A 13136-nucleotide genomic window follows, 5' to 3' on the forward strand; every position below is an offset into this window, starting at 1 on the left:
ACAGAAACCTTCCCTAGATTTATTATCACATCTACTTCTACACTTGCCTGGCTGGCCGCCAAAAACACGTCTCTACTCCAACTCTCGAACTTCGCCTGCTTAATCATCCTACAGCACCCACCGTTACTAGGATAACTACCACGAACCTTTCAGAAACTACGTTACTGTGTAATATGATCATTATTAAAAATGTCTTCTAAGTGCATCACCCACCATACTAACTTTAACTATATCGCCATGTAGGTCTTACCCCAACGTACTGTGCATTTACTCAATAGTAGCTGCGCAAACACCATGCTCTTTAAACATTATTCATACATGGTTGTCGCTAGTTTGATTAAATACAATCTATCCGCCGGCATGTACATTGTGGTAACACTCTGGTTGTAAAATAGAACTGGGATGCTGCAAAGTGTAAGATGGATCACCCCCCCCCCCCCCCCCACCTGAATCACTAATAAAAGATAACAGCCCCGACATATTTATTTAAAAAAAGGTCTTTTGGACACAGTTTTGCATAAGGCAAATTTCAGCTAATACTGGCGGTTTAAACATGCATCGACGAGGCCCAAACATTATAATTAAGCAATTTTAAAAAGATGCAATTGTTGTATAAAGTGTCCTAATAAAAAGGCTGCCTTTCTTCACAGAATAAATCCCACAACGCTTAATGCGATTTGTATAACATCGGAGGTTCTGCATTTCTCCACCCTTCCTTCGCCTGAGACGAAGGGCGGAGTAATGTACGTGAGCGTTCATTATTCTCCTGGGTTCGGGGGAGGGAGGATCCTAGCCATCTCCGGCCCACCTCCAGTTTGTGTGGGGGAGGGGCAGCTAAAGGAGCTTCTGGTGACAACGCCGACGATCGAGAACCGCGGGCCAAAGAAATGGCAGAACATTGACAAACCTCCAGATGAGCGCCACCACAAAAAGTAGAAATTATTTGACGTAAACACCGGCGTGACTACCCTGGATTTTACAACCTATACTTCCAAACATTTAACTACCAAGGAGGGTCTGCCTTCCAAAGGCAGGAAATACTAAACATGTGTACTTTTACCTCTGCCCATTGCAAACATTTACCGGATACCAAGTACAGCGCCTATGTTCCTCATACCCCTAAACTGCATGATTAAAAGGACTGTTAAGCATCAGCTACACGGCAACTTCCTCCTTAAGAGTACAAAAAAACGAATACCACTGGAATATTACGTCCAAGCCGTGTAATCGACGTTAGGTGCCTTTAAACCTAAAATATGTCGATTAAACAGTAGGACGGGGCCAGCAGGTACAAGTACTTGATAACCCTGGAATCGTTATTTTGGAGTCTGTACCATTACTAGAGAATCTACCATCCCACAATTAACCTCTCCCCCATCCATTGCAAAACGAAAACTGGCATCGAGTCATTGGCAGGGTACATAGGCATTATGACATTGCCCCGGTTCCTTTAAACAGACACTAGCGGCAGGAGGACGGCTGTAGCCAGGCTTCACTCCAGTTTACCAAAGCGGTTAAAGTACCACATGAAGGGTGGTGCTTATGTTCGGTGTCGAGGACCGGGATGCAGACACAGAGGCACACGTATTGTGCGAGGCACGGACGCAGAGTTGGCCGCGCCGTGCCCAGCAACAGAGATGCACCTCCGGTTGTAGACTTTACTCACTGTGGCTCTCCAGTTGTCCTCCAGCTGTGGTTGCAGCCCTAGGCAAGGCATCGGAAGTAGTGAGCGGGGGACAGGGATTCTCCGGACGGGGCCTCGGGTCCGGTGTGGTTTACTTCATACGGAACAGAAACCAACAATTTTTCGGGGATCTGAACCTCTCCACTCCTAACCTCCCTGCCTCATCCTCCTCCAGAGGCTTCCCGCCGGTACATTCAAGCAGGGAACCTGTCGTGCCCCCTGGGACTTGTAGTATACAAACCCCTCCCCTTCTAGTAAGCCAATAGCTAACAGAGAACGAAAATACTACACGTCCCAAGATTCATGAGCGACCAGGACGCCATTTTAACCCAAGCCGGACTGTTGCCAGACCACCATCACAAATAAATAAATAAACAACGGAACAGCAGGTTAGTTGGGGGAAAAATGCAGCGGGTAGAAAAGATGGCTTTACGAATACACACGTACCAATGGACGAGGTGGCGAGAACGTGAGGAGAAGAGGTGGGGGCAGAGGCCAGCTGGGGCCGCCCTACCTCCACTCCCGCCCATGTGCCGCTCTCCGGCACCAACAGCAGCCGCACGGAGCCCTCCCCAGCCCTTCAGACTCACCGGGCTCTCTTGGGCGGGCTCCTCCGGGCGGCGGCCTCTCTGCTGGGCGGCGGGTCTCCTCCTCATAATGAAGCACCGCCTTCTCCTTCCGCCGTCGTCCTCCCGAGTGGAGCCGCCAGGCTCCCGATCCACTTCTCCTCCGGGGCGCCGGGAGCCCCCAGCAGCGGCGACGCGACCTCTCCTCTTCCCCGGTCTCCCTCTGGGCACGGGAGACCGGCAACTCCCGCAAAGGCTTCCCCCAGGCAGGGGGAAGCGGAACAACACGTCCTCCCGGCCCCGCCCACAACCAGGCGGCGGGCCGGACCTCTGCTTCCGGGGAACAGCCAATGGCTGCGCGGCAACTCTCCCTGGGCCACCCAATGGCAGCGCGGCCCTCCTGACGAGCCCACTGGCTCTGGTCGCGCTGTCGAAGCCACGGCGGCGGTTTCAGCGATTGAAAGAATGGGGAAAGGGTTTCCCAATACTAAGGACTAGTGGACTCGCCATAAATCCTCATTAGTGCGCAAGAGGGCAAAGTGGTAGGATGCAGTAGTGCCGGCAATGCCGGACCAGACACGGGGGCGTTCCCGGCGTCCCGTGACGTCGGCAAAAGCCAAAGAATGTCGGGAACGCCCCCGTGTCTGGTCCGGCATTGACGGACAGGCCCCTCGTCCAATGGCAAGGCTCCGTTTACGGAGCCAGCCAATCAACGACGAGGGCCGAACCAAGCCACACTATGCAACTCAACAGGATTTCGCCTGCGCCGAAAAGATGCGCAGAGCGCATCTTCGGCGAGGCAAAACCTAAAAAGACTGAAAAGAGTTGCTGGCAGTACAGGCGATGCCCGTTCGCCCTAAATTCTGTGCTGCACAGAGGCGGTGCCCAGTGGCATAGCAAGGTCAGGTGGTACCCGGTGCGGAACATTTCTGGTCACCCCCCTGAATATGACACCCGGGGCGGCCCACACCCACCGCACCCCCCTTCCTACGCCACTGGCTGTGACAAAAGGAAATAAACAATGTAAATTACATCAGAAAATATACTGCCAAGGAACAAATACATTTTTATAGAAGAGGAGGTGGGATGACAAAGATGAATTGCTCTAAACGTTAGGGTGTCCATCAATTAAAGGTAAATCACCTGTTCCTCGAATGCAGGGGTCTCCTACCTTTTCTATAATAAGAACTACCGAAGTTCAACAAAAATAACTGCGAGCTACTAATATTATTAGTGTTGTATCAGTGACCACATTAGAGAAGAATACATTAATATATTAGTGCCCCCTCCCCCCATGCAAGATTATAAACAGTGATCACTTCGGTGCACCTGGCAGGAGTGCTAGCAGTAATGTAAAAAACAAAGGCGCTATCAATTTGGAATGCCTCAACATGGGCAATACATAACAGCCGTAGCACATTACCATGAATGTCACTACCACAATTTTTGGACATAAAAACAAAAGTGAAATAAGGGAGCAAGACCCAGACGGACTCTCCACCCCCGTCCAAAATACAAAAAAAAATAAAAAAATCTGCAATTTTTGCCATTATTTTACAGGAATCCAGCAGATCAACAAAAAAAAAATGGGGACCCTGGCCTGCATTGTTTAAGGGGAGGGGGCAGCGAGCCATGGGGAGCCCATCCCCGAGGCAAACATTTCCCAAAGAAGGGTGGGGCAGCACCCCCCCCCCCCTCCCTGAGTCTACAAATACGCATGGGAACCTATCTCCCAGGGCGAATTAACATTTTAAAACAAAAGAGCTACGCAAGTCCCCTGCCCGGACCCTTCTATGGCCCGCACCCACATTCCCAGGGCCAGCTCACTTGCTGTGTCCCGAGGAGCCCACCCCCGGGACACAGCAGTTTCCCTGCTCGCACCGGCAGGGAAACTTGCTTTTGCTCGTCTGGTGGGACCAATTTAAAAACACCCGCCAAATGGGAGCAAAATTTATCTGGTGATAATAATGTAAAGTAAACACAACCTTCAATTAACTTAAAAGAAAAATGTGACCCTGTGTTTATTTAAAAAAGGAACTCAAGGTTGTGAGCTACATTGAAGGTGTCTGGGAGCTCGTGATCAACTAGTTGGAGACACCTGCTCTAAATGCACCATTCTCAACCTTCCTCCATAGCAGAGAATACACTGTCTTTGCAGATGGGTGCCTAGCCAAAAAGACTACTGCCACCACTTCAGTGGGAAAAGAATAAATATCCAGGGTCTGTCTTTCTGCCTTCAAGCCTAAAGGCAGTGGAATTTCAGATCTGGATTAAAACCCCTCCTAACAATCAATGTCCACGAAGAATAGATACTGAGCTATAAGGGATTCAGAAACAAGGTCTTGGCCCAATATGAGAAAATCATAATAACTTTTGCCCCTTGCTGCCTGATCATCAGTAACAGTATCAGAATCGCTGGGACCGGGGCAATGCATACTGTATAAGAAGTTTCCAGTTGAAGCTGAAAGCATCATCAGCTAGCAACTCTTGCAGAGGATATTCAAGTAATCAAAGAGCACATTTGGAATTCACCCTGGTAGCAAATAGAGCCACTCATGGTATGCCAAACTTACAAGTATTATCCATTAGAATGTCTTACTGCAATGAACAGTAGTCAATAACCAATGTTAAACTGTTTGTGCATCTGCCCACACATGCATCACAATAGTCAGATGAACTACCATTGCTCAGACTTCTTTTACCAGACATTAGACCCACAGCTCAATGGCTATGCAGCACAGATTACAGGATGCAACTTCTCTCTTCGTACTTGCATCAGGCATCGCCTTCATATGTATGGTACTTCAGGATGGATGCGCAGTGAGGAGTGCTACAAATGCCAGCTGAAGGTCTTTTTGTTTAGGGACATTTATGTTGAGCTTTCTTTCTTTTGCACCACATACACCAATGACAAGTTATCGCTCAACCTGAAGAAACAGACACTGCCAAATGGGAGGAACCTTTTGGCAGGATGGCAATTTACTCCTTAATCAAGATGTCTTTGGAGGGAATGGAGTGAGGTTGAATAGGGCCAGCAGAGAGTTTCTGGAGATAGGAAAGGATATGAAGAGGGAACTGGTTGAATGTAATCTTCTTCAAATTCAACAGCAAGCCAGATATTCTTTCCCAATGGGTCACCATGCTGCTGCCTCCACCTAACAGTTCTCTTACCTCGAGCAGGGTGGCAAATTTGCTGGGTATGCTACAGCTGAGGAGTTCATGGCAACCTATAATATGCAGGAAGGCAGTATTACAAAGGTTCATTATTACTTGCAGAACTCACTCACATCGGACAACAGTCCAAAGTGAGTGCCATGAATACAGTGAGAAATTGGGTTGTTGGTTTCCTGGGGTTTTAGCCCTGGTAAAGCAGCAACCACAATCGATATCAAGGTGAGGCACAAGCCAACCCTAAATTAACATGGCAGTCAGACTTAATTTAGAGGCAATGTGTAAAGAATTTGTGCAACACTTTAAACAGTAATAAAGCGGACAACACCGCACCAAAAAAGTTCCCACACCAAGTTAGAAACGTAGAGTTATTTTAAATAAATAAAACAAGACCGAACAACAAAAAAATACAATCAGTAGAGCCAGAGATATGCAATTTAAAAGAGTTTTGTGAAAATAGTGCCCAAACACAATGCACCAGTTATGGCTATCTAGTCATGCCGGACCGGGATAAAGTCTCAAGTTTAGTCCGACCAAGATGAACTATGGGCTGGCTACAGGGACCCGGTTAGGCCCGCCAAACAAAGTAGCTTCAATTCTGCTTTGCGGAGTGTTGAGAGGGCACACATCAAGATGAGTTCTGCAGCCGAAGCGATGCTTTGGTTTTGAGATGAGGAAAGGCTGCAGTCTGAGGGTCTGTGTTGTCATCGAGGATCCTGTCAAAGAGGGCTTGTGAAGTTAGGTCTGGCAGCGAGGATGTGGCGCGCAGGCAGGGCGATGTGTCGGTTCTAAGAAGCTGCGAGGCTGCAATGCAGAGTCCGGTGTCATTGTTAAGGTTACCGTCAACTAGGGATGCCAGTGCCTATGCTGAGGATGCATTGCCCAGTAGCGGTTCTGATGAGGCAGTGGGCTGAGAGGCGATATGGGTCTTAGAGATGTTGGGGATCCTCGCATTGGTGGAGATATGTCGGTTCTGCTCAGGGTTACGCCGTACAGGAGAGGAGATGCATCGGTTCTGCTGGATTCACAGAGGCTGGCCGAATGTCTTAGGCCCACCTTAAAGGGCCCATTACTGGGGTGGCACCCCTTGGCAGGGTAGACTCACAGATGACAAAGTCCAGGTGCTAGGTCAAGGTTTATGGAGCCTTCTTCCCTCGAGGCTCAAGCCAGGAGGCCAGCCCCTAGACCATTGAGTCACTCTGAGATAATGAGCAGAAAAGTGCAGGTCTAGTCCTTCTCACCCGGCAAGAAGGCAGCAGGTCAACACAGCAACACAGCAGTCCTTCAGAGCAGCAATCCAGCAGAGTGGCAGTCCTTTCAGCACCACAGCAGTCCTTCATTCAGGCATTGTACCACAGGTTCAAAAGTGTACTGTAGAGGTCGTGTCTGAGGACCAAAATGTATACCTGGTGCCTTTCCTCTAGAATGTTGCAGACACTTTTAGAAATTCTCTTTAAGTGCACAGGCTTCCTGCCTTCCCAGCCCTGGCTCCAGACTATCTACAAGTGGTATGCAGCCCTTTGTGTGGTAGAAGGTCATATTCTATTCAGGTGTAAGAAGGGCTGCACCCAGCCCCTTCCTCCCATCTTGTCAATGATGGCCCATCCAGGCACACCAAAGCTCCCTATGGTTTGTGGCTGTTTAGGAGGAATACACAAAGCCCAAATGTCAGCTCCACTCAGTCATGTGGAGAGACAGGCTACAGGCACTAAATGGCTCAGGCAGGAACATGTCAACTTTCTAAAAATGGCACTTTCAAATTATAATTTTAAAAAGGAATTTTCATTATAATTCCAAACTGGTTGCCTGTTCCCATTTAGAAATTACTGCCAGTTAAATGTAAACAGACAACTCCAATGTTATCCTATGAGAGAGGTATGCCTTGCAGTAGTGAAAAACAAATGTAAGAGTTTTCACTACCAAGGCATGTAAAACCAAAAATATCCTATTTTGTTTTCTTTTTTTGCGCTGCTGTCCATTAGTGTCGAAAAAATCAAAGAGTCAAACCTGACTAACATAAACACAAAAAGCGATACAATCCCTACCCTCCCCCCTTCCTGCACCCCTGCACTCGGCGTACGCCCATCCCCAACTAGCAGAGTGCCTGTCGCCCTACACACAAAAACTACAAGGCTACTAGAGATAGTAAAGAGGGAGGTGCCGGCAACCCGTTCCCACCCCACCAACCCTGCACTCAAAAAATACAATTGTCCATCTGAGCTCACCTGTCTGGATACAGTTCCAAGCTCTCCGGGAGGATCTTACCAGGCAGGCGATCGTGCACCCATCCCAAACCTGACAGAGTACAGACAGTCCGTACAATCATATTTGGACTTAATCCTGTTCTTCAGCGGGTTCCTCTCCCTCCCGGGCTTGGGACCCAGGGCTATCGGGGTGACGGCTGTCAATCCAGTCTGATACAATGTCCGGATTATCAAAAAACCATGCCCTTCCCCCGGCCTCCACCTTTAGACGTGCCGGGAACATCATGGCGTATTTGTACCCCCTCTCTCGCAGTTTTTTCTTGACTGCCAGAAAGTTCTGGCGCTGCTTCTGTACTAGTTGAGTAAAGTCCGGAAAGAAGGAGTGTGTGGCATTTTCGGGCACTTCTAGGATGCGGATATTATTGCGCCGAGCTCTCCCTTTATATTCATCCAGCTTACGCTCCGCCTGGTAGTGAGACAGTTTAAGATCACGCACTTCTTGCTGCAACTGCGCCACGTCCTCCACCAGACTAGCGGTTTTGATGTCCAGAGATTTGACCTTTTCATTTACTTTGGAAAGGTCTGCACGTATTAGGTTTACTTCTATCGACACCGTGTCCAGCTTAGTGTCCAGCGATCCATCTGTTGCCCCAGGGAAGACTTGATCTCCTCTATTGCCCCCATGACATCAAGCAGCGTCAATTCCGCCACTGGGCCCGATGAATCTCCTCCGCCCCCTGCTCTGTGCCACGAGTCAGATGGGGAACCCTTAGGCATAGTGTAGCGGTCTAACTTCTTGGTCTGCACATGCTTAGGCCTGTTTGATACCCTGGACGAGTGTCTCTCGCTATCCAGTTTGGTCGCCATATCTTGATCTGCTCGCTCCGCTCACTAGCCTCGGTCCGAGAATTGGTTGCAGGATATGCTTTTCAAATCCACCCAAGGCTCGTTTAAGTGTCCACCAGTCGATTCAGAATCAATAGCGCGTGACTCGCCGGGGGGGCCAGGGGCAGACAACCACAGCGATATGGGACTACCGTCCGCCTGAATCCCTGCTAGGATGGCTCTGTCTGTAAATCGCCTCCCCACTCCTAGCACCAGCACTGCCAATAGCACCACTTCCTCCGCCATCTGTGGGGAAGGGGGGGCCCAATCCCTCGGGTCTCTCCAAACAGGCCTATATGCAGGCAGGAGGCACTTCACTTCCTCCAAGGACCCATTCATGGGACCCCTTCAACACATAGTGCCGGGCCTGATTATTGGTTTCCTCACCCCTCTCCACTTCTGCAACAGGGGAGGGGAGGGGGAGGTGGGAGCCAATGGACACGAGCTCAGCTCACCCCCAGTTCCCTCACAAGGATGCAGCCCGCCGCCACTCCGGTCTCCCCTCAGCTGTCGCCTCCTCCGCGGCGGCTTCAAAGGGCTCCAATTCACGCCCGATTTCTTTCAGATGGCAGCGCGAGGGGGGGCTTTCTCACAACCACCGCAGTCACCGCTCACCCCCGCCGCTCACCTCCGCTGCGTCCCGCAGTTGCCGATCCACGCGGGCGGACCCGATCGGCGACTTCCGGTCCGGGTCCCCGCTGTTGTAGCTCTCCGCGGCGGCTGATCCTCCACGCCAGGCCCCGGCTTCAGTCCCGGAGCAGGCCCGAAACTGCGCCGCCTGCATCTCAGGCTTCCAGCGTCCCTGGGGAGTCAGACAAGGCTCTAGGTGCACATCGCACCTTCCGACGACTGCCACCACGCTCAGGGGCAGGATAGTGATCAGGATGTTGAGGCTGGGGGACGGCCCCGGAGGAGCCGAGAGCTCACACTACCATCTTAGTCAGGAGCGTAGCTCATCCCCCAAATAGCCTATTTTTTAATACATTGCACCATGCCCTCTGGGCTGCCCAGGGTCTACCCTAAGGGTGACTTATAGGTACTAAAAAATAACGTATAGGCCTGGAAACAAGTTTACATTGTCAGCTTGAGCTGGTAATTTTAACCCGCACACACAGGCTGCAATGGCAGACCAGAGTCATGTTTAAAATGCTACTTGGGCGGGTTGCACAATCAGTGTTGAACGCCAACTAGAAGCATTTCCTTTACAAGCCCTGGGCAAATGTAGTGCACTGTACTAGGGAATTACAAGTAAATTAAATATGCTAAATTGGGTATAAGCCAATTCTACCATGTTTTTAAGGAGAGAGCACTAGCACTTTAGCACTGGTGAGCAGTGGTAATGTGCACAGAGTCCCAAAACCAGCAAAAACAAAGTCAGCAACAGGTGGGTTGAAGACAAAAAAATAGGGGGAAACACATACTTATGTAAAGAGCTCTACGAAGTGAACTATCTGGTCCCAAGGAGCCTTTCATCAACAAAGCATGCCCACAAGCATGATTTGAGAATCCCCCAAAATAGTAGAGGACCTGATCTAAGTATGCCTTTGATACCAACATTAGTAAGAAATGAACAAGCCAGTGCCACAACCGTGCTGGGATTAGCATAGAGGTCTTTCTTTGATACAGCCATTCCATCCTAGAGTAAATATGAAAGGGGCCTAGTAAAGGACCTTTCTTCCTATTACATCAAAACTCTACGCATCTATGAGTGAAGTTATGGAAAAGCTTTAAATGAGATTTTGCCAAGGGGGTCTTCACCACCACATTCATTAGTATTGGGTTTCTCCTTGTAAATTTAAGGTCTATTTGCACTGGTCTGAGTTTTAATTTTGCCTGCCTATATGTGGTGGGAACAGAACGGGTTTTTCCTATAAATTAAAAGTAAGATAATGTTGGGGTTTATTAAATAATAGCATAAGCTCAGCTAACTATCCTGAGGCTGCAAGAATATCGATCAAGGTTAGTCCTACTCAATGACAAATTACATTTAGCTCAACTGCATAACATTTTTGTAAACTATGAAAAAAACAGATGTACTCTTCTGTAAGGGGGGCGCGCACGTTGGGGGAGCTTTCCCATTTTGATGAAGTGTCTAATCCACTGTAGATCAATCAAACACCGAATGTCTGCATTAAGAATTAGCATTTGGTTATCAGATTATAAATGCTTATTCTCAATCGTCTCTTGATCAGGGTAAGGTTCAGGAAATCCTAAAACGTCTGACTTTGAGCCAAACCATATCAAAACACTGGCGGTCCTCAGGGATTGGACTGTTTTAACTGAAGGATCCCAATCTGAAAACACAGCAACCTCTTTCCCCCTGCCTCATTTGAACGTAAGGTATGTCGCTAGAGTAGGCTAAACCCTGGCTGTAGGTGCTGCATCCCGTCCACTACGATGATACCATTTCCACTAGTCCAGAGGCTAAAGATTTCACCAGGGACCTAAACTACCCCCTCTGCTGATGGAAGGACATAAAATGCTTGACCTCCCTCTTTATCATGGCTATATGATGCCTATGTGTAGAGGGGTAACAGTCCCAAGTGTCAGGTTCCAGGACAAAACAGTACATGCACCTCTCATGTAGATCCAACATGGAGAATTGCCTTCTTCTAGCTCCATAAGGGTGCCGAGGGGAATAACATGACAAAGCAGAACATATCTAATGCAGCCCTCAGCGTGTATGGTGAATTTCTAAAAATATCTTGGAACCAGTATGATGCTAGGAGGAGATCATAATGGGATGAAATTACAGTATTATTTACAAAGAGAAATACTGATGGCCTACCTATCAATCATGCCGAGCATACAGTCTAAAAAGTGCCACCATTACTTTAACATTGAAACCCATAGGCATCGAAATGAAAGAAGTCTATTTATTACCTGACTTAGAATCTTTAAAAATAGACACCAGATGACGCAGAAAGTTAGTAAGTTGCTCTGCACTTTTGGAGTTTGGGTTCTTAGGTGTGATGTCTTCATGACACCAAAGGGGACCGAAGGCCCTGAAACAAATAAATTGATTATTTCATTCTAAGTAATGGATAAATTGACAGATGATAATAACTTGGCCATAAATTCACACCTGTGGAGCCCCAAGTTAAACACCACCATGTTACCAAACAACGAAAAAAACACATTCAAGGTCCAAGATAGTGGCCTAGAGAGGATGGTTCAGTGAGTGATGCAATAAGACAGGTAAAACCCTTGCAGCTTTACGATTACAGACATTTTAACTTGTAACTGGTCACCAGAGTCCTTTCTACGTTTTTTAAAAACAATTTTAAATACCACTTTGGAGGGGCTTTTTATTTTACAATGCGAAAGAGATTGACAATGTCATACTTTACACAATGCTCAATGCACTAATGCAGAATGTAGTGACGCTCCTTAATATCCTGAAGCTAAGGCAACTATTTCCTTCCATTGACGATAGACCTATGCACTTGTTAGATGTACAACATGAAAAAAATCCATTTTGAGGGCTCGCAAAATCAATATACCATGATAAGAATGTATCATGTACTGTTCAACATAACTTTTAAGTACATGAAATTCATTTACACGTATAGTTTAATATATTGTCAATTGCTACAGTTGTTACACGGTTTTGGACATCTGTTTTGCACATACCAATTCTAAATTTATAAAAAAAACTAATACATCTGACAACACCAGCATGGACACAGAGGGAAACATGAACCCCAGGCAAGCCTGTACACAACCCAAACAGGGTGGTGATTCAAACCTGGATTGACATACAAAAGCTAGACCAAAGTTATACAATCGAGTTTCAAAGTTATACAATATACAAGTTAACAGCTATTCGGTCTTGAAATTGCCTAGTAAATCATAATCACTTGATAAAAACAATGCAGTGTGCTCATCCATGAACACGTCTGTGCAAATCTTTACTGGTTCCCATTGACCATCCAAAGGTCCAACTGACTACCCCCACATCAGAAAAAGATAACACCGGATCTGCATTATTGACACTTACCTGGTGGTCAGAAATTCAATGAGCTTGTTCGCTTTTAGATCAACCTCTCCAGAAGTGTTGCTGTCCTCCATCTCTTGGGCTATCTGGGGGAGGTTCCCACTGCTGCCCCCCAGGCTAATGCTGGAGGAGGTTGAGCTGGAGCTTAACCCAGAGTCTGGCACGGGTGAAGACTGGTACTCTCGCAGGAAGTCAAAGCCACCTGGTAGCGGTGAAGAGGAAGGAGAGAGGTGAACAGAGGCAATAACCCATTTATCCTCAACATGAGCAATTCAAATAAAGGCAACGCAAAGACCTTCTGAGAGTACAGCATTGATTTGAAGCACTTTACTCATACAAAACATACATTGACTACATGGCTGGTCTTTGGATTACAAGATTATTATAAATGGCCATACCACAATGGCTGGAGGACAAAGGCTTTAGCACTAGAATGTAAATACATAACTTTTTTTTAGGTTTTAAAAGCTAAAACAGGACGAAATATTCAAATTAAATATTCGCATATTTTTTTAGTTGGGTGTGGGCAGTAAGTGCTTTGTTCTCAGGAACAGAATGCCTAAAGCAATCAAACACATCTCAATAACAGTACTGTTCAGTCTAGGAATCTTAAAATGTTTTTATTAATT

General features: G+C 47.5%; 1 protein-coding gene across 6 annotated transcripts in view; it reads right to left on the minus strand.

The window, feature by feature from the left end:
- FRY (FRY microtubule binding protein) overlaps positions 1-13136 on the minus strand; it is a 674187-nt gene that overhangs the window by 138701 nt on the left and 522350 nt on the right. For all 6 annotated transcript variants that reach the window (XM_086935130.1, XM_086935129.1, XM_086935133.1 and 3 more), the window contains exons 40-41: positions 12511-12709; positions 11394-11515 (exon numbers count right to left, since the gene is read on the minus strand). In XM_086935130.1, coding sequence (XP_086791256.1) covers positions 11394-11515; positions 12511-12709 — 321 coding nt within the window. The remainder of the gene's footprint in view (positions 1-11393; positions 11516-12510; positions 12710-13136) is intronic.

The sequence above is a fragment of the Lissotriton vulgaris genome, chromosome 8 (assembly GCF_964263255.1).
Source record: "Lissotriton vulgaris chromosome 8, aLisVul1.2, whole genome shotgun sequence".
Classification (NCBI taxonomy): domain Eukaryota; kingdom Metazoa; phylum Chordata; class Amphibia; order Caudata; family Salamandridae; genus Lissotriton; species Lissotriton vulgaris.